General features: G+C 37.3%; 1 protein-coding gene across 1 annotated transcript in view; it reads right to left on the bottom strand.

Annotated features, from left to right (window-relative positions):
• LOC121888462 (cadherin-18) overlaps positions 1-20,472 on the bottom strand; it is an 88,800-nt gene that overhangs the window by 26,564 nt on the left and 41,764 nt on the right. The window contains exons 4-8 of the mRNA XM_042399971.1: positions 18,601-18,720; positions 7,568-7,735; positions 6,097-6,284; positions 4,978-5,231; positions 81-217 (exon numbers count right to left, since the gene is read on the bottom strand). Coding sequence (XP_042255905.1) covers positions 81-217; positions 4,978-5,231; positions 6,097-6,284; positions 7,568-7,735; positions 18,601-18,720 — 867 coding nt within the window. The remainder of the gene's footprint in view (positions 1-80; positions 218-4,977; positions 5,232-6,096; positions 6,285-7,567; positions 7,736-18,600; positions 18,721-20,472) is intronic.

Raw genomic sequence — 20,472 nt, 5'->3', positions numbered from 1 at the left:
CAAACAAATGCAGCAGGTGCATTACATGTGCTTGCCCACTTGTAAACATTTGGTTTATGGAAAGCAACCTGGGTACCTACCAACCTCCGAGGCCATCACAGTAATGTTGTGCCAAGGCATGTCTTCTCTGTCCAGAGGCTGCATCGTCTTGATAACTCCACTGCTCTCATCGATTCTGAAGTACCGTACTTCCTCCTCTTTGCTGTCCAAGGAATACCTGTTAGGAAAGGAAATCCATAATCTTGTGTAGCCACTCCAAGTGCATTTCTCAGAAAACATAGTGATAAATAAAATAACTGATGAGGTATCACAGTTTATGAAGATGGCAGCGGATAACCTGCAGGCTATAGAGCACAGTTAGGTGTTGGTGCCCAGTAGGTGTATGTTTCTTGATTTCCAAAAGATGTAAATTCCATGTAAACACTGAACTAAATATGGTTGAAAAGTGAAAATGGTTTAGGTGTGTAGGTTTTACATACCCATTGTTTTAACTACATTGAAATGATTATATTTTAGCTTATATTTAATACCTGCTTCATGCTGAAATATAGCATTGCAATGATATTGGAACCATGGTTATATGTAACATTTACTACCACATTCGATCCAGTTTATGTCTAAATATCTTTTGACCTCCAAATCATGACAGATACATCACAGATGTATTATGAATAATTGGATACTGGACTCCACTGCGTCGTCTTTTGATTCTACAAATAGTTGCCTTTGCCAGCACAAATTTGTTTTTCTCACTATACTTTGTATTCATGCTGTGCAGCAGACTTTACACTGAGACTATATCACACATATAAAAATATCTTTTCTGGGCTCTGGGAAAGTTTTGCAACACATCCTCATATTCAAATGACCACATAGGTCAATTGTACCTGCACTCCAGAACGACCTATAGGAGTATTTTTAGAACGATCCATATAGGAGGTGTAATATGCCGCTTTCCAAAACCATTACAATTCCCTGTTAAAGGTTTGGATAGGTTTGGGCACTTTGTTAGGGTTAGGAAAAGATCATGGATTGGGTTAGAATTATCCTTACAGTTATGCAACCTTCATCGTCATGGCAACAGTAAACACTATGACAATCGTTACGGTTCTTAGAATAATGTTCTGACTCGCCGTTGGAAACATGATATTTGTGTTTGGAAGCAGGAGGTGTCTTCTGCAGCTGAGTCCACTTTTTGCCATCTATCTATCTGGCTAGATATTGTCACCTTATATTGACGTCACCTGAACTGCCTCACTTCCCCGGGTCATAATTACCATGGTTGCTAGATGGCGTAAATGTAATTATAGGTTGTTTTTACCAGCTTAATTTTATACCTATACTGTAATTTCTCTTGTGAGGTTGGACCGACGTTTTGTGAATACCTAATCTTTGTGTTGTAAAAGTTCTTAATACCAAGAGTAATTTTGTAATTTTGACCATGAAGGGTCCTGTCAGCTTTTTGGGCTGCACAGGATTTTTTTTTTTTTTTTTTGCCAATGTGAAAGTTTGCTGCTAGAAAAAAATTGGTAGCAAGGCTGACTTGCTGCTCCATATTAAGCTCTTTTAATACATCCAAGATCATAAATTTGATTCCTACTTTGGCCAACATATCTTGTGAAAGGGCCCTTCAGCATGGATATGGAGCCTTCTCCTGTTCCATACTGAACAACTGTCAAGAAAATACATAAAATGTAGAATGTGAGCAGCCAAAAATGGGGAAAATATCATAGAAGCCAACCTCATTCAAATAGTATCAAGTTAAATGCCTTATAAGACTACACAAGCACATGTTTTGTGCCCTGGCTTTAATTCAATAGTTCCATTGAGGCTTTAGAAAATGCACATTGATTTACTTTTGTTCATTGTACATTGAAAAACAAAATGTATGAAAACCAGAAAAACAAAAACTTGAGGCAATGATAACAGATTCAGTCAACCAAAATCATGCAGCCAAATGAATGAAGTGCAGAAACAGCAGAAGCCAAAGGGGATGTTCTTATGCTTCTGTGATTTTCAAAGTCTAGTACCACCTCTAACGCACATGAATAGAACAATCCCTACTGCTTTTAAAAGGACTTAAGGTCTTAACAGAATGTTCTGAAAATACATATTTCTAAGTCAAGAGCAATTATCTTCAATATTTAATAATAACAAAAGGCGATGTTCTGCTGGCAATGTTTACACTGTTGTAATGGCTTTCTAGCAATGCTGTTATCAAACTGAAAGCAAAGCAGTCTGCGGAATACAAAGCAGAAATGGGCTCAGCTGCTACTCTCATGAGTTGAAGCACAAAATGAGCGTTGACTATGTATTCCCTAATTTATCTCTTAATGACCTATTTACACCTTTAATCCAGCATTCATTCTCCTGAGTATTATAGCCTAAGTCGACAGTTTTCAATTGACATGAGGGATGGAAATGGTATAGGGATATTAATGCCAGGATTGCATTTATTTTAAATAATTAACTCTTTTTATTTATTTTCTTTTTAGCTTGGATTGCTTACAACTGTACCAAGCACCCTCACTAGAAATGTTGTCATGATTTATTAAATGCTCAGGCTCATACAAGCATGACGGCTTTTCAGCTGTAAAAAAAAAAAAAAAAAAGTTTAGTGCTAAGCGTTCACTTTGTCACGAAGAAAAGCACATTATTTTATGGCTTGTAGGAAAAAATCCATTGAAAAACACTTCAGCACTGTTAATTACGGCTAGTGGAGATAAATCTTGAGCACTGTGTATAAATAGTCTCCAGTTTATTTCTCTTACTCCTGCAGATAACTAGCCAAAAGTACAAGCTGTTACAGCATGCATAATGATTATTTTCCACAACACCTTAATAGTAAAAGAAAAAAAACCCAACCCTTTGGTAAACAGCAGGTTTTAGTATCAGATCATCTGAATCAAATGATGAGAACTACATATATACCTAGATATCTCCATATCTAATGATGCCCTTCTCTGGCATTTTAAGAAATGTAGGAAATTATATGGAATCAAAGTGAAATACAATAGATAAGGGCAGATTGAGAACACTGGGTACACCGCACAAAGACCTTGGAGTGCACTACCCATCAGCAAAACTGCAGGTCTATAGCCATGCCACAGTACTAGCCATGTGAGGCAGTAATGCTTATTACACAAGAGAAAACAACATTTTTGAGACAGCTTTGCTATTCTGACACCATTATTACAACTGAGACTAAAACAAGTTCAAAAGTTCAAAGTTCAAAAATTAAAATTACTGCAGCTGCTTACAACTAAAGGAACAAAACCCAACAACGAAAAACAAATTAGTCAGTTAATGCGATTTCAGGCACAGGACTGACTTGATTTCACACAGAGCTTTACAGCTTCCAGGCCAAGACGTTTACAGAACTGTTCCTGGTGATTATGATAATGTATACTGTAAGAGCAACCAGAGGTAATGAGCCATCAAGAATTTCAGATCAACATTTGAAATGTCACTTCAATAACATGTTTATTTCATTGCATGCATGGGCAGACTTCTGATGATCAAAGAGAGCCAAATACTGATCCCTGCTGCATTCTGCATTCTGATGCCAACACAGGGAGTAGTGGCACAGTTGTTTAGCTTTTTCTGGGTTCAAGTGGATGTCATTGACACACTTCCTGCTACTTTCGTCTTTATGTGGTGAACACTGGGAGAGATGTACTGTAAGAACGGACGAGGAGGAGGTAATCCCACAAGGAGAGCAAGGAAACTCTTTCATATGTAGATTACCTTCTTGTTTACTGATGATCTTTCACAACATCTTCAGATACTGACACAAATCAAAGCATCATTTTTACCTTGTGTCTACCCCCCTCCACCCACACCCCTCCCATTTTAAATTGGGCTTCATTCATCAATAACCACAGAGCTCACCTCTCCAAAACATGGAGGACAACAGAATAGTCATGAGTCTCTGTGCTAGACTCCACAGCCTGTGGCGAGGCCTTAAACTATGATCCTATAACATGTAATCACAACAGATGATTCTTTCTTATTGATATATCAGCAATACTCTCAATATCTTATGAGGATTTTCATGTTTACAGTGACTCCATCATTTACCGTAACTATCTGATTATCCCCAAAAATGAGAAGGATTCACCATGCATGTTGCTGATAATATGAGTGGATGTGAAACATTTAATATAGTATCAGGAGCAAACATGAGGCTATTTAACTTAGTGCTGTACATCCATACATCCCCATAATGCTGTTACATAGTATAGTTACATTATGCTTTACATAGTATAGCCTGAAACAAGTTCAAAGCCACCTAGAAAGTCTCAGATTTGGTAGACCTCAGTTAAAGGCTACAATAACAAATCAAAGCTTCAAATCCTGATCTATAAAAAGGTACAATTATATGCGGCAGAGATATGACATGCAAATTGGGAGTGCTAGTTGGACAAACATTTCTTTGAGGCAAAAATAATCTTATTAGTTGACTTAAACCTCAATGGGCAAAGCCAAAACACCTCAACTCTGATTAAAAGAAAAATAAGTAATTAATGATGAGCATATGACAAAAACAGACTCAGTCATGATTAAAAGTCTTGCGTGTGCATAACGTGTGCTCTACTAACTGAGATAATCTGAACAGATATGGTAACAAGAATCATAACATTTTTATAAATCCGTCTGGCAAAGGCTGGTATGTTTCTATATATAAAAACATGTTTTTGGCCCCTAATTAGTTGACAAGGTGACAGTTATATTGGCTGTTAGTCACAGCTGAGAGAGTGCTAAGCCTCAAAATAAGCCTCACAATATTAGCAACCTCCTCTCTTACTATTTACTTTTGCAGTGGGCTTGTCTAATCTGTGTTTCTTAACAAGAAAACCTCTATCCAATGATGCACAAACAATACGAAAGCATGCCAACAGAGCAGCTCTACATCTGAATATTTTGTGATCATTTCTGCAGATTGTACATGTACATATAGGAGTTAGAGTGTCTTACCTGACAGGACTGTTCCTGCTGTCAGGATCTCGAGCTAATACGGCGCCCACCTCTGTGCCACTCGGTGCGTTCTCATATACGTCCATGATATAATAATCCATAGAAAAGACAGGGGCTTCGTCCACATCCCCAACTGTGATTTTAAGGGTGGCAGTGTCCTTGAAAGAACCAAGATAGGAAAAACGAGGATCCACGTGTGTATTCACCCCCTCAATCTGGAGAGTGTAGGTCTTCTTTCTCTCGTAGTTCAGAGGCTGTTGGTAAAAGGACATTATAAAGATTTAAATGATTAGCATGCTCATAGTAGAAAAATGTAATTACAGCTTCTCACTACAGTTACACAGATGGCTGTTCAGTTGACTCATGTGAATGTTGAACAGGGTTAAATAAATATGCTGCATGTCTACGCATTAAACTCAGAGAAAATTCATTCATCATTTCAAGTTTGTGCTACAGAGTTCAGTTATGTTTTTGCCTTTTGATTGTGTTTTTGTCACAGTAAGACACCGAAATAGACCAGTGAAAACTAAACAAATTATATGTGTTGTAATGAAAGAGTAAGAGAACTATCAATTTAATGATATGTATGCTGACGACATGATTTAGTTCACTTAGGTTTAGCTGCATATACTGTATAGACAGTTAAAGGTATCCAGTGGTGTTTTCATTGCAAACAAAAAGGTTTTGCTTAAATTCAACACTGCTGCAAAATACCTTGTGTCCGTCCTCCATTTTGAATGCCTTTCCTAAGTAATAAACCTTTATTATTCAAGGGAGAGTTAAAATAATTTGGATGAAATGTAATTCTAATGAAATCAAACCCCATTTTTGATACTGTTTATGGTCAGCATTGGTTCAACAGTAGCCATTCAATGTATTTATGTTCAGTAATTATCTCTCTATATAGTAGTTTTTATTGATAGTGGTGGAGTCCACCATTCCCACACTGGATTCACATTGCGTATGCACAAGGGATTCACAGGAAAATGATGCATGCATGTAACCCAGCACAATTTTATCTTATTGCTGTTTTCTGTTCACTCTCTTTCCACAGTGTCAGAGCTGTATTAATTTACTGCTAATGCAAAAAAAAATGTGATGCAGACAACATGTTCTTACCTTTTTGAGGCTCAAGATTCCCTCTCTTGTGTCCCTGTCCGTGGATATGGAGAACATGTTGGCCCCCTCTGAGTTAATGATGCTGTACTTGATGTCTGCATTGATGCCAAGGTCCTCATCATTGGCTTTGATCTTCCCTACCGGTTTCCCTACTTGAGCTGATTCAGGGACGTACAGCTGGTAATTTTCTGTGGATGAACATTGATGTGTACCCATTTAGAGACAGCAAAAAAAAATGTTTCAAAGAGGGCCTGATCTGCCCCACATTGCTGTCTGAATGTTCTCCTTAAAGGGCTTAGCTAAGCAATTTGATTCTGTCACCATTTGTTCCTGAGGGAATGTCATTAAAAATACTCTGCAGTGCTTCAATTGACATTAAATGCTAAACCGAGGTTGATAGAGCTGCAATGGAGCAGCTCAAACTCTGAGGCAGATGATTATTCAGAAAATGTTGATGGTTTTGAAATAGTTTTTCATTACAGCACGAAATGAAAAACTCAGAGCCGAGGGGGATTGTGCTTGATGAGGCACTTTCAAAGACAAAGAATCACAACTTCATCATTGCTTAATTACTGAGTCACACAATAATGAAGCGTAATACATCATTGTAAGGAATGGTAAATGTGTTGTAAGGGAAAGCCTTAATAATCCATGATTTGCTCTCTAAAATATCAAAAATTGACAGATGGTTAATCAATGTGTGCATTAAAAATTAACAATTAAATGAAAGTTGTGTTGTCTCTGCCAGAACTGAAAAAAAACATGTTTTTCTCTTTGCATTCAAGCAGAAAATAACAGAAAATACACACTTATGGATAATCAGCCTGACTTTAATTTGCAAACATTTTCAGAATTTGTGAGGATTATTTCAAAAATAGAAGTTACATCCGCTTGCTGTGTTTGCTAACACTTCCCCAATGAAAATACAGTATAGGACTCTTCTTATAAATTCTTTTCAGGTAATGTGCCTGCCTCAGGCTGCTGTGGTGGAGATTTTCTGCCCAAGGCCAAAATACAGTACATACTGAGAATACAGCTGATTGCATTTCCAGCCACAAATGGCCATTTAGTGTAACACTAGCTACTGTATTTAGTTGAACTTTAGTAGCACTTAGTTAATTAGAATTGGTTACTTTACTAAATTTGCCTTCTTGCCAGCAAAGAAAGCCAAAAGGCAACAATTTTCTCAGGGAATAGCTGAGTTTTCAAATAGAGGGCATGACCAAAAATAGTGCACTGACTTCCAATTTCCTAAATGTCTTGTGCCTTATTCCTACAGACCACAACTATCTATTTTAGATTTGTGCAATTTCCCAACCCAGTTTTTACACATTTAACTATTGCCTTCACTGATTGTTCTGCAAAAATACTTCCTTGATGGTACCTGAAATGTTTGTAAGCACATTCTGATATAACTGAAAAGCCTGTATTTTGTTATTTGAACCTGTCTTCAGGTATGTTGTGTACATACTTTGGGGAAACGTGGGGGGGTTGTCATTGACGTCTGTCAGAGTGATGTTGATGGTAGTAGAGCCAGAGAGGCCTCCGACCTGGCCTGCCATGTCTTTGGCTTGGATAACAACGGTGTAGTGTTCTCTGGCTTCCCGGTCCATGTTAGCTAAGGCAGTCCTGATGATTCCTGCAAGGTTGGAGGAAAGAAAATCCTTTGAGATGAAATGAAAAGAATTTGATAAGAGCTCTCATGGCATAAGACTTTTTTTTTATAATTGCATTAAAATGAATAATCAGTTCTTAGTTAACAGCAACTAATAAACAGCATAAAGTATGCTTTTATGGATTAAGACAGAAACATATATAACACTGTTACAAGATGTTACTGTCATTTCTCTATTATTTTCTCCCACCAAAACCTTTTTTTCAGTTATGGACCATTCATACTACACCATTACACACTTTCCTTTAAAGACTAACACCATAAAAGTGTCCCTCTTTCATCTTTGATTCTCCCAGCCTCTCATTGTCAAGGTTAGCACTTCCTCACTTTTCATTATATTTAAAATGACTATGCAACCTTGGATCAGGGCAGAATGCAACTTTCTAAGGCACACACTCACATTTATCAAATTTATTACTACATAACACAGCAAGCACAGCCATGAACTTTCACAATGCTAACTTATTGATATATGACTGCACCTCTGTCTGCTACAGAGAAAGTGCACACAGGTAAATTTGCAACACAGTAACAAACTAAAAGAGGTACAGAATTTGCTTCCTGTGTTGCTGTGTGGTGGGTGATTTATTGAATGCAATAGGTGAATGTCTTGCACGTATATTTGTCAGTGTGCGTGTCTGTGGGCGCAGTCTTAACGTTTCTGTTCATCTATATTAGGTTTTTTTTGTGCACCTATATCTGTGCTAGAGGGTTAATTCACCATCTTAGCTCCTGAAACCACATCACCACATGGAGCCTGATTCAATATGTTCCACCAGTTACATCAGTTTCAGTGTAAATCTGGCTTTCTCCATAGCCAAGACCCTCTGGCAACCATTGAACTTATGTTCTTGTGAACTTGTGAACCCTGCAATTACACACAATGGTCGACCAGGAGCGGTGAGACCTGGGAGGAAATGACATGGTGTTGGTCAGAATGGCAAATGGACTTTTTTTTGTCACTTTTGCCCCCCTGTTGTGAGTGGAAATCACAACAAGCAATAGGATGGCTTTTGAAAATGAATCAAGGGATGAACAACATCTGTCTGGTGAAAATGTATTATTTTCAGAAGTGGTTTACTTTTTCAGTAGAAAGTGCCAGTCACTTGTTTTACATGAATCACACAATGCATAATCTAATTACATCTAATTACATTACACTTAAATTATACTATCTGTACCCTCTTTTATTTGTTTTGATTGTATTTTGTTTTGTAGGGGTTTAGGGGGGTTGTGAAGAAGCCAAGACGCTAAGAACATCAAATTTCTTCAGTGGCACTCCTGCTTCTTTGCATCCTACTCGAACAAGATGAAAGCAATAAACTGCAATTAGCTGCAATTAGCTGATGTACTCTATGTTTACTATGTATTGGCAGGCAACAGATCATTCTCACCATTTCTAGAAGTGTTAGATGGCCAACTTTTATGTCTCTGTCAAACATTTTCAAACTCATTTTGTGTTTTAGTATACAATGACGAATAACACAGGGATCGCCATAGTGATATTCCTCCATTTCTCATGTCAGATGACTCTGAGCCTCAAGCTAACTAGCTAATAAGCTCACAGTAAATCCTGGGCTGTCAGTGTCTTCAGACTAAAAACAATAGAACTTTTAATTTTGGAAGCAACTCACTGAAGGAAGGTCTGTGGAAATCAATTTCCTTGATTTCCACACTACAGGGTTCATTCAGGATTATACTGCATGCACAATTATACTGCAATATAGCTACGTGTTCCTTAATAAAAGTGGTGGTGGAAACTCTTTTTTAGATAAACCAATGAAGACAAATTAAGAATATTATATCACCTATTGCAATTGTTACTTATGACCATATGAATCTATCTTTATTATGTTTTATTTATTCTTTAAATCGGAAAATGATAGTTATGGTCAGATACTTGAGTTTAGTATACATTTGTATGAAAGCTAAAGCTAGAACCTCTGTCAGTAGTTTGTTAGATCTGTTTAGTTGAACTACATTTAATACTGAATATTAAATGTGTCTGAAAGAGATCTTTAGGCATTGACTCAAATGACTGATGAAGTAAATGATCATTTACATCAATTATTCTGTTCAATTCCTAATTTAAACTGTAGCAGGTTGAATTTAACACAAATTAAGTAAATTAAAGCAGTTTTGTGATTTCTTAATTTTACAAGAGGCAGCTATAGCTGTGTTACACAATCTTTTTCCTCCTTCTTTCTTCAGCACTCTATAGACAGAAACTAATCCACTCGCCTCAGGCAGAATAATCATTAAAAGTGGGTCAAGGAGCAAGGCAGCCAACAGTATTAAGATCCAGGGGATCTTAGGTCACGTATCATCTGTCACTCTGAGCTGTGGCTCAAGTCCCACAGACTGCCTGTGAACCTGGATTCAACAGCAATGAATGATCAAAAAGGGAAATTATGTTATTAACCGCATGGTTAAATGAATTAAATAGTAATATCTATCACAGGCAATAGAAATAAAATAAGAGTTATATGAGCAGAAAATGTTTCTCAATAATAATGTTCTGCTCCCAATTGTATTTAAGACTTGACCTAATGTCAGATGATTTTGTAATCTCCACAATGTAACCATTAAAAATATAAACTTGACAAGGTGATGACGTTTCTGTGGATGTATTGTGTTCCTAACTCTATGTCCACAGTGCTATGAATAAACTCTAACCTAATGATTCCTCCTGTTCATATTTCTCTAATGGCTTAGACTTTTTTCCATAAAAAGGACAGAATCAGTTGACTGGAGAATAAAAGAGTTTTTAAATGCAAAATATCATAATACACTGCATGTCCTCAAATTCATCTTCAAGGCTACACATAGGCACTACTTGTAGAATGTGAATAAGATAAAGTGAGACTAGATTGAGCGTCTTTTTTGCGAGGTACTTTCAGACATATCATGGCGGTTCGGATTGTTTTATCTATCAACTCTCAGTGTCTACTGCTTGTATGGTGTCATTTTTGTGTGTACTATTTCTGCTTTCAAAAGAACAACCGTTAAGTGGGGCAGCACGCTAGAAAGACACTAATGTGTTGCAGGGCTTTATTCCAAAGAATATCAAAGCAAATACATGTACTCTGACTGCCAGGTAGGTTCTGACACTATATAAAACACTCTGTTAAAGGAGCAAATGCATTTTATTCTCCCTGCATATTTTATTTATTTAATTTTTTTCAATATTATTTCTGTGGATTAGTTCTTAATTTAAAAAGTAATAATGATGGTTATGTATTGTCTCGTTCTAGATGAATAAATTCCCTAATTAAATGGGAGCCGACTGACCTGTGAGCTGGTGGTGAATTTTACATACATTTGTCTGCCTTTCAAATGCCAAGCAGACGGTGACAGAATATTCTGTTTTAACTCTGACCGAGTGAAAATTATGCTGCCCTCACACCCCTGTTGGGAATACTAGAACTACATATAAAACACTGGGAAATAATATAAACAACAGTGTTAATATGAGAACTGTTGAGATTCTTTATGATGTTTATTTCTATCAATAATAATTTAAAATTGCTAAAAAATATATATATGTTTTTTTACAAGCCTATAGCTTATGCTTTAATTTGACAAATAGCTGGAAAAATAAATCAATAAAATCTTGAAGCCTTGCTTTTATCAGCTGATCATTCATGCTTCACCACCACTGGCTCATTCATCAGCTGACTAGTCACGTCCAATCAGACAGATGTACTGCAAGGCCATTAGAGCCTCACACTTCTCACTATTACTCTACTGGTATGTTCATGCCGAAACTGTCCCTCCCTCCACCATCCCAACATTTTTTTTTAAAGTTCTAAGTTTTCATACTGTGTTTTTACGTGGGGATTCGTTCTGTAGAATCTTTGTTACTGTATTCTTTAAGAGCTTCCTAAAACAGCAGTTCCTTTTCTGCCAAATCCAACTGTATAACTTGTCAATTATCTAACTGAAGTATATTTGAATACACAGATGACCATGATCGTCAACTTGCATCATGTCAGCTAAAACCTTAAATGTAAAATTTTTATATTTCCCTACAAATTTGATTCTTACAAATAGGAAAATGTGATCAGACTGATGGGAAACCTGGTGAAAAAAACACATATCTTTTATTCTTTCATAGTGGAAGTACAAAAACTCAGTATATTCAACAAAACATTTCCAAGAATCTGAACACAAGCATTTTATTTTTGCCACACTGTTCTTTTCAAATGCCAGGTCTCAGCATGGAGTCGCTGCGTTTCTTGGTTTCAAAACTAATCAAAGTGCTTGCAGCCACTTTCCTGTAATGATGCGGGCTCTGCAAACCCTATCGGTGGTCCGTTATTAACTGGAGTCTTAGAATTGACTTAACATGAAGTCTTTGAGAGACATAGACCTTGGCAAGTGGCCACACTTTCCATTAAAACAACACCGAGACAGACGATCTGACCTTTCAAGTCTCTTATTACCCCTTTACTCATGATGGCGCATCGCTCCCGAGCAATATTTCACAGCAATGGGTTTGGGAACAATGAGCACACAAAAAAAGTATGAGGTTTTCTCTTTTGGACTAGGGAATTCCACAGCAGTGCTACTGTCAATCAAACAAACAAATGAGAAGTCCTGCTGTTTCTGACCATTCAGAAACAAAGTAAACACTCAGTTGGTAGGAAGATTTCTGACCACAGATTCTTAACTGGTGCGATGTAGCTTCATTACAAATGTACAATCACTGAGTGCCATTCATTTTTAAATGAAATTCTTTAACAATACCAAAAGGCCACAGGGGTATTATTTGGAAAGTACAAGTACCTGAAAGGTAGTGTCAGTACTTTGACATGAAGATCACACCCCTGAACTCCCTTTCCTGACCAATTCTGAGCTGTAATACCTCAGATAGTCTCCGCTAAATCTCTATGGAACTCGTCAAGTTAATTTAGAAAATAATTGAGAAAGAGCTGACTTCCGTGAACCTAGGCCCATTTGACACAGCGAGGTGGTTAGCCTTTTCCTCAACCTCCCCAGTCTATTAGAGTTGATACCATCACACTATCCACCTCTTTGTCTGGCTGGAAACTTCTAAAGGAGGACAATCTCCTGGGTGAACAAAAAGGATTATAGGAGATTACTAAAGCGCTCTTCAATCTCCAGCTTCAGGAATCTTGGTTTTTGGCCCATCTGATTCAATGTTATCCCAGAGTGTCTACACTCTCACAGCATTTCTAGAGAAAAAGGTGGATAACATCACCAGAAGCAGAAATAATAGTAATAGAAATGATGATAGTACACCTCTCCTTTTTACTTTACAAACTAGATCATATACCTGATTAAGAATATTTGGTTAGATTGTCAAGACTAAAGCATGACTGACAAAGTGACAGCTTTTGCCTTGATCCAACCAGAGGTAGGACTTAATCCATGAACCGCAACATGGATTAAGTCTTGATCTGTGTCAGCTCCTTCAATAAACTTGAACACTCCCAAATCCCAGATCAGCAGAGAAATTAGCCTATTTAGGATGCAAAAGGGACTTGGGAGTTCTGCAGTGTGGTGTGTCTTTGAGCCTGTGTGTGCGAGTACAGATGTGAGGTGGGGTTGGGGGGGAGGGGGGGCATTCAACTATGAGACTCAAGAGGAACAACCTTGATGTCTCTGCAGGTAAGTGAAAGATGCACAGTACTGATGGGAAAGACAGGAGTTACGACCTGACTATAAAAAGGATAAATGCAGCCACTGTCTAAGATATTCTTTTGCTGAGATATAGAAAGCTCTTATTAAAACTGCTGGCTGGCAGTTTTGAGATTTGCAAACCATGTAATCAAGTCATTCCGTTGCAGTTAATGTTCCTAATATAGTTAGCATGTCACTTAGCTTGCTACATTACAAGATTAGTTTTATTTCCTAACATTGTTAGAGCAGTCCTTGGCATTGCAAGATAAAAACTGACAAAGCTTTCTCAGGGTAAACCTGTCTTAAGTTCAGGTATCACTTTCACCCTGTGTGATTTACATTCAGTAAGCAGATAGAGGTTATGTCTGTCCATCTAATACTCGCTTGTCCTTGTGCATCTGTTCTTATTTTTGACCAAATTTCCCAGACTAGTCACAACATGAGCAGCAGGTAGGAGGTTCAGGGTCTTTCTAAAAGGGCACCTTACCAGGATTCGTGTCTATTGTTGGAGACTCTTGCCTCGAGCAAATCTGGGCAACCCAAGTAGCTGCTTTGTAAAAGGCAACATATGTTGAAATTTTTAGGAACAGTTTGACATTTTGGAAAATACACTTATTCGCTTTCGTGCCAAGTTAAAATGAGAAGATTGACATCTGTCAGCTTATCTTAGCATAAAGACTGGTAAATAGGGTAAACAGGTAGCTTGGCTCTGTCAGAAGGCAACAAAATGTGTCTACCAATATCTCTAAAGTTCACTAATTAACATGTGTCATTTGTTTGATATGCTCCCCGCCAAGAAATAGTTCCAGTACATAATCTCCTGCAAAGCCACAAATTGTCATAGTTACACTTTGTTTTTTGCATGGATTAAGCAAACCAGATATAACATGTTAGTGAGCTTTAGAGGTGCATGTAGGCAGATTTTTTTATTTATTTTTTAAACAGAGCCAAGTTAACTGTTTCCCCCTGCTTCCAATCTTTATGTTATGCTAAGATAATTGCCTGCTGGTTCTAACTTTATATTTAGTGTATATCTAACTCTCAGCAACAAAGCCAGCAAGCGGATTTGCCTAAATGTAGAACTATTCTTCTCAAATCAATTTCCAGGAAATCACCAATGGATTCATGTTTTTTGGTGAGGAATATTAAAAACCAGACCTCTAAACTGCCTGCTCCACATGGAGTAACTCCAGGAAGAAAGGGAGTGCAGTAAATGGTACCGAATTAAGAGTCTTTAGGTTTTTACTCCAGCCACACGCTACACCAGGTGATTTCACTGATTAGTCTCACCGCTCTTTGTGAATATGTAATAATCAGTGACCTTCACTGCTACAGTATGGTGTGCAGTTAGAATGAAATCCTGCAGAGTCTCTGTGCTTCACTAACCAACGAGTGGATAATCTAGACACACCTTCGATTTCACTGTTCTTTATATAGTGCAAGGGACACCATCTAATTTTGAAATTGCACAAATCTGCTCATGATTAGAGTGATTTGAACTAACGTGTTACCATTTTGTGTGGCAAGTCTCTGTTATGTGGCACACATGTTGTATATAATTTTGGACTAATCATTTCATTAGATCTTAACAATTAATTAAAAATAGGCTCAGATTTTCAAAGCAGTATTGACTATCTGTCCCTGATTGAAAACTGTTTCAGAAAACAGCTATTGAAGGACATGAATGACACCTAATCTTAACACTCTGATAAAGGTGGTGTCTGGATGTTGGATTTTCATGGCAGCTACTTTATTTTAATACATTCATCAGCACATATACTTGACACGTGGTGCTTTTTTCATGAATGAATTACTTTTTCATCAATTAAATCAACTAGAATAATTGACTGCCGCAATCGCCATTAAATTCGGTACGCTCCAGACTCTTGAGTGGTCAGTTAGAGAGGTTATGATAGAAATGTAAATCTCTAACACCACCACACGTTGTGGACTGTCACACTGGATCATTGGAATTACACTTCATGTTGCCAGGATGAGTAATAATGTTATCATGGAAATTACAATCACGACTATTACAGTATATGTGTTCTTGCTGACAACTCCATCATTTTATGTGTATACAAGTATGGAGATATTACTTTTGTCTTCCATGAAAAATAATCATAAGGCTGTGCAAAATATTTTGGAAATACCAAATTATTATAAAGTAGTGCAAAAGCTGCCACAATTTGTTTTCCTCTACCCACGTTCTTAGCCTCAGGCTTTCCATCATTATCAGTTGTATCTGTTATATTTCTGTCTTGACAAAGTCTGAATGCTCATTTATTTCTCCAGCGAAGTAAATCTAATCCTAAATCCCTATCTCTCCTTTTTTTTTTTTTTTGCATTCTGTATGACACCATCATAGTGCATCAATTACAATTTTGCATCCATGATTGAATCTTATTTCCAGTGGAGACACGCTGATGCCTTAATGGTGTTCTCTGAGTTAATAAGTCACTTAAGAAGTATGAACTCTGTGTCATTTTGTATTGAGCTATTAACATGTCGCTCTTAGTTATCTGACTGTTGAAATGCTGAATGTCAAATGGGATTCACCTCTGGTAAAATAGTTTGGATATATTTTAAAAATAGTTTAAAATATCAAAGAGAAACCAATCTGTCTAAGTTTGTCAGAATGGCTACATTTGAGCATTTGTTTATCTATTTAGTTACTTAATTGTATTTCTTTGTATTGTGTTGTATTTGTCCAGTGTATGGTTTTAAATACTGAGCAACAGGTGCCACTATCCATATATTGTATGTATTCTGTTTAAAGTAAAATGAAACTTTTAAAGATAGTAATAAAAACCTGGTACAGATATCTAATTCTAAGTCTAACTCCATTTGGAAAGTGAGTCTGAATAAATATTATAAATACTTGTGAATTAATCTAGATTATGAACAGAATGAAATAATGTAAATTTACTTTAAATAGCTTTTAAAGAGTAACTGCACTGAGGCAAAACTAATCGGATAATTCAGAAACTGTAAGATAATCATTTCTCACTTTGCACACATTACCCTTCATAATAAACATACCAAACCCTAATTCAGCTATGAAGTAGCAATACAGCCATGCTGTATTTTTCATTGACTGAGAGACATAAAGTCATTACATTCTGGATCTATAACAGCAGGTTCTCTTTGAACAGTATTTTAATTTTGAAAGCTACAGGGTACAAGGCATTGCAAATACTTCATGGTGTATATTGTAAAAACCAGGAGCTTTCAGGAGCTAAAACACACATTTGATTGCTTTGCCGAGGCTACCTGTTATATCAGCGCTTTGTTCTGTTCTAAAATTGAAAAAGTGTTATATACTGTAACTGCAGTCCAATAACAGTAAGATTCAATTAATTTGCCAAAAAGTCAGGCAGGTCTATCATTTCATTCTCTGGTAGCTTTGAATTGTCATCACAACCACTGAGCCAGGAGAGAGAAGCAGGTAAAACAGTTCACTTTGTCGCTTGCTGAGGATTTGGGTCAAGTCCGAGACGGTCCTTTGGGGATTCCTTCAACACCATATGTGCCGGCCAAATGCTATCATTACCCTCTGTTCTTAAATGACCTCTCCTCTTACCTCATGGGTCTTGTAATATCTGTCACTGCTGCATCAGGCCACCAGGACAAGGTCAAATGGGAAAAGGTGGATTTGTCCATGTGTGTGCTGCATGTGTGTGTTCTTAATCCTGCTAATAATATATGAATTCCCAAAGATGGTACCTCTGCGGTTTAAGCATTGTGGGAGCCAGGTACATGTGGATAGGAGAAGGTGTAAGCAAGCTAATACGCTGTGAGACAGATGCAGAAGCAGTTTCACCTCCCCAGTGCCGGTGCTCAAATGTGGCAGCATGCCAACACAACTGCTTTAAGACTTAGCATATTAAAGATCACATGCAGGTGCAGCTCCCTCCATGTGCACTCTTCCCACTGACCACTGGAGTTCCATGTCCTAATTTGAGTGAGTATGGTGGATCGCCGGTGGCAAAAACAACAGCCGACTTGTATAAATTAATACGTGTGGGTGGAATAGTGCTGTGCAGAGAGTGCAGCTGGCTAGGCCTTCGATCACGTACTCACTCCTCTGCATGCCCCGGGCTGAATTACAATGCAGACAAGATGCCGAGTCAGCTCAAGCAAAACAAGCCATCTAATGTGTCCGAAACATACGGAGAGGGCAAAGGAGAATCTGTGTAGTATTTTACAGTCAAAATGTGATTTAAAATACATTTCAACTAAAGTAACATACTGTATAGTTGACAAAATATATGACGTTGTATGAAAAAGCCAAGTTTTCATTCAGACATAGGCACTACTTCTGCCTTACCACACCGCTGTGAAATTGCTCCATCAATCCCCACTGCATTTTCCTTCGAGGTAAAGTCAAAATATTCAGCAATTCATTTGTGTTGCTCATTCAACAAAGAATTCATGTTTTACATGGGCGGTATAGTCTCAAAGGGGCCAATAGTTGTTCCAGACAGCAATTAATCAATTCATACAAGTGGATTGTTGTTCATGTTAACCGACAGCAGCGGCGGCGGCGGCAGCAGCAGCAGCAGCGGCAGCGAAGACAAGCATGCAAAACTTCAGAAACACGCATGCAATCACACACTCACTTTGTGAGACAAAGAGGGATCAGACGTAAACAGACATACACTGTCTCACAGCAAGACATTCTTCACATCATATAAAAGTTATATGTCTTGCACTTTAGAAGGTTTATTAACATTTAATAGATTCTAGTAGAGGCTTCTCATACAAAAGATGGATTTTGAAAAAAAAAACTGAGCACTGCAGCTTTCAGAAGGTAAGAAACAATGGCTTTTTAAAGGCATCTCTACAAATGTCTCCTTTGACCCCTGAGGAGTTAGTTATGGCTCACAAAGAATGGATTGCGTGCTCAACAATACAGCAGTCGTATGAGTAGTCCATAACTCTGCTGTGGCTGCTTTAGCTTTTACGATGTCAGACGTGCTGCAATAACAGAGCAGGATGTTCACCGCAAGGAGAGTATGGTGCACAGATTTCACAGAATGATATATACATCACTTTGGGAGATCAACAATGAAGATTATAACATAGTTATTACTCCCATTTATAGTTATAGTTTCCATGCTTGCAAGAGAGTGAGTATTAACTTTGTCTAAGCATTTTTGAAAAGCACAGTTATACCACACCTGTTTTGGGGTCAACGGAGAAATATGGCTGTCCTTGTAGAATACTGTAGACTATTCTGGCACTGTTTCCGTAGGTTGGATCGTCAGCATCAGTCGCTGTGACTTGCAACACAGATGTCCCTAAAAATGAACACAGTAAAATGATTTCCTGAAAATTACTTTTTCATTTTTTTTTTTTTTAAATATTAATACAAGTGTATTGATGTGCTTCACTGTATGGTGGCTTTCTATTGAAAATCTCCTAGCAAACATGTTTGAGGCCATCAGATCCAGTGAGGATTACTGTGCAGAAAATCTGAATATATTATAGCAGAGATAGAAAGAGAGAGATACTTAAAATGCTAGACTTGTCCCCAATAAAAAAAAACAAAAAAAACAAAGAGTTGCAGCTTTAGGAAGTCTCCCAAAGAAACTGCTAGTTACACAATGACCTAGCATGCTTTAGGAAATAATAACACAATGTTTCACATGATGTGTTTAAAAAAAAATGACAAACCGATGTGTGTAATGAAATAAAAATGATGTAAAAAGGCAGAAGGAAACCCTCTGGACCTTCAAGGAAGGCCTAGTAAAAAATATTGAAAGAATTTTTTTACTCCTAATAAGTATTTTTTAATTATTTATATTCTCTGCAATAATAGTAAAAATTTCTAGGTGCCAGTTATAAACTTGGCAAACAGTGGGTTGATATAACAGAATAGGAAATGGACCGATCACAGTTTTTCTTTTGATGGTATCTGGTTGAATCAGGACCTTCAGTAACTGTAACGAATGCCTGTATAATTTTTGACAGTTTTGATTTTGACAGTTGTCTCAGCCAATCATATTTTGTTGAGTTGTGAGTGGGACAATATCCTGACATCTTCCAGGCTTTCACGAATACTAAGTGGATAAACGATCCACGGAAGTAGTCAGTGAGTGAACTCAGTAACTCCCAGTTCCATTTCTCTGCTGAATGACAAACATGAATTTACTTGTTGCTTTATTCTGGGCAAAAATTGACGAGAATACTTGAAGATGAAGATGCTTCTGAAAATATATGTTAACTCCAAACTTTCCATGATAGCTTCACCGGCCATAAGGATGCAGAGAGTCGTTGTTGATTGCTTCATGGGCACAAGTTTCTGGTTGTTAACTGGTCTCATTATGAACACTGTCAATCTGTTGGTATTTATTTGTATAGTTAAAACTGTAACTCTTTGGGTTGACCTATGTTCAATTTTCTGTCTGAATTTTTGCTGTGTTTGAATTTATGTTGGTATTGCAGTGTTCAGGAGCAGAAGTCAGCATGAAATGGATAAATTTGTCACAATTTTCCTATAACTAGCCTGCAGTCAAGACACATTTTAGTGAGAAATACACAAATTTGTTTTTATCATTTGATAATCACAGTTTTCTCTGCAATTTGTAATAAGTATACTTCAAACCTACAATTTGGATCTCTAGTTTCATTGCCATGGTCATGAAATGGGAATAAATGTCTTAATTGAAGCAAGTGAAAAATGGCTGAGCATCGCTTACAAAGAGCTTGTGCCTTTTCCCATTTCACCTCAGGTCAGTATGAGACATCTGATATCTACATTTAACTTGTTTGTATGGCATCGCTGCCTTTACTTCTGGCAGAGAGATATTAAATCTACACTGAAATTCAAGTATTTCCTAAGCTCAAATAAACACAAAAACATTGGATTAGCATTGGATCCATCCTCAGTTGTTGAACAGTAGCTAATGATTATTCTAGATATTTTACTTTTGTTCCAGCTAAACAAATATATAAAATAAGTCAATGTGATTTACTCTTTTCATTTATTTTCACAGTCGTTAAATGTCATATTTGGATTTAGTGATGTCATGATAGCCAGCTTTGTGTGA

This window comes from Thunnus maccoyii, chromosome 21 (genome assembly GCF_910596095.1).
Source record: "Thunnus maccoyii chromosome 21, fThuMac1.1, whole genome shotgun sequence".
In the NCBI taxonomy this organism is placed as follows: domain Eukaryota; kingdom Metazoa; phylum Chordata; class Actinopteri; order Scombriformes; family Scombridae; genus Thunnus; species Thunnus maccoyii.
This window is presented reverse-complemented; position numbering and strand designations above follow the sequence as displayed.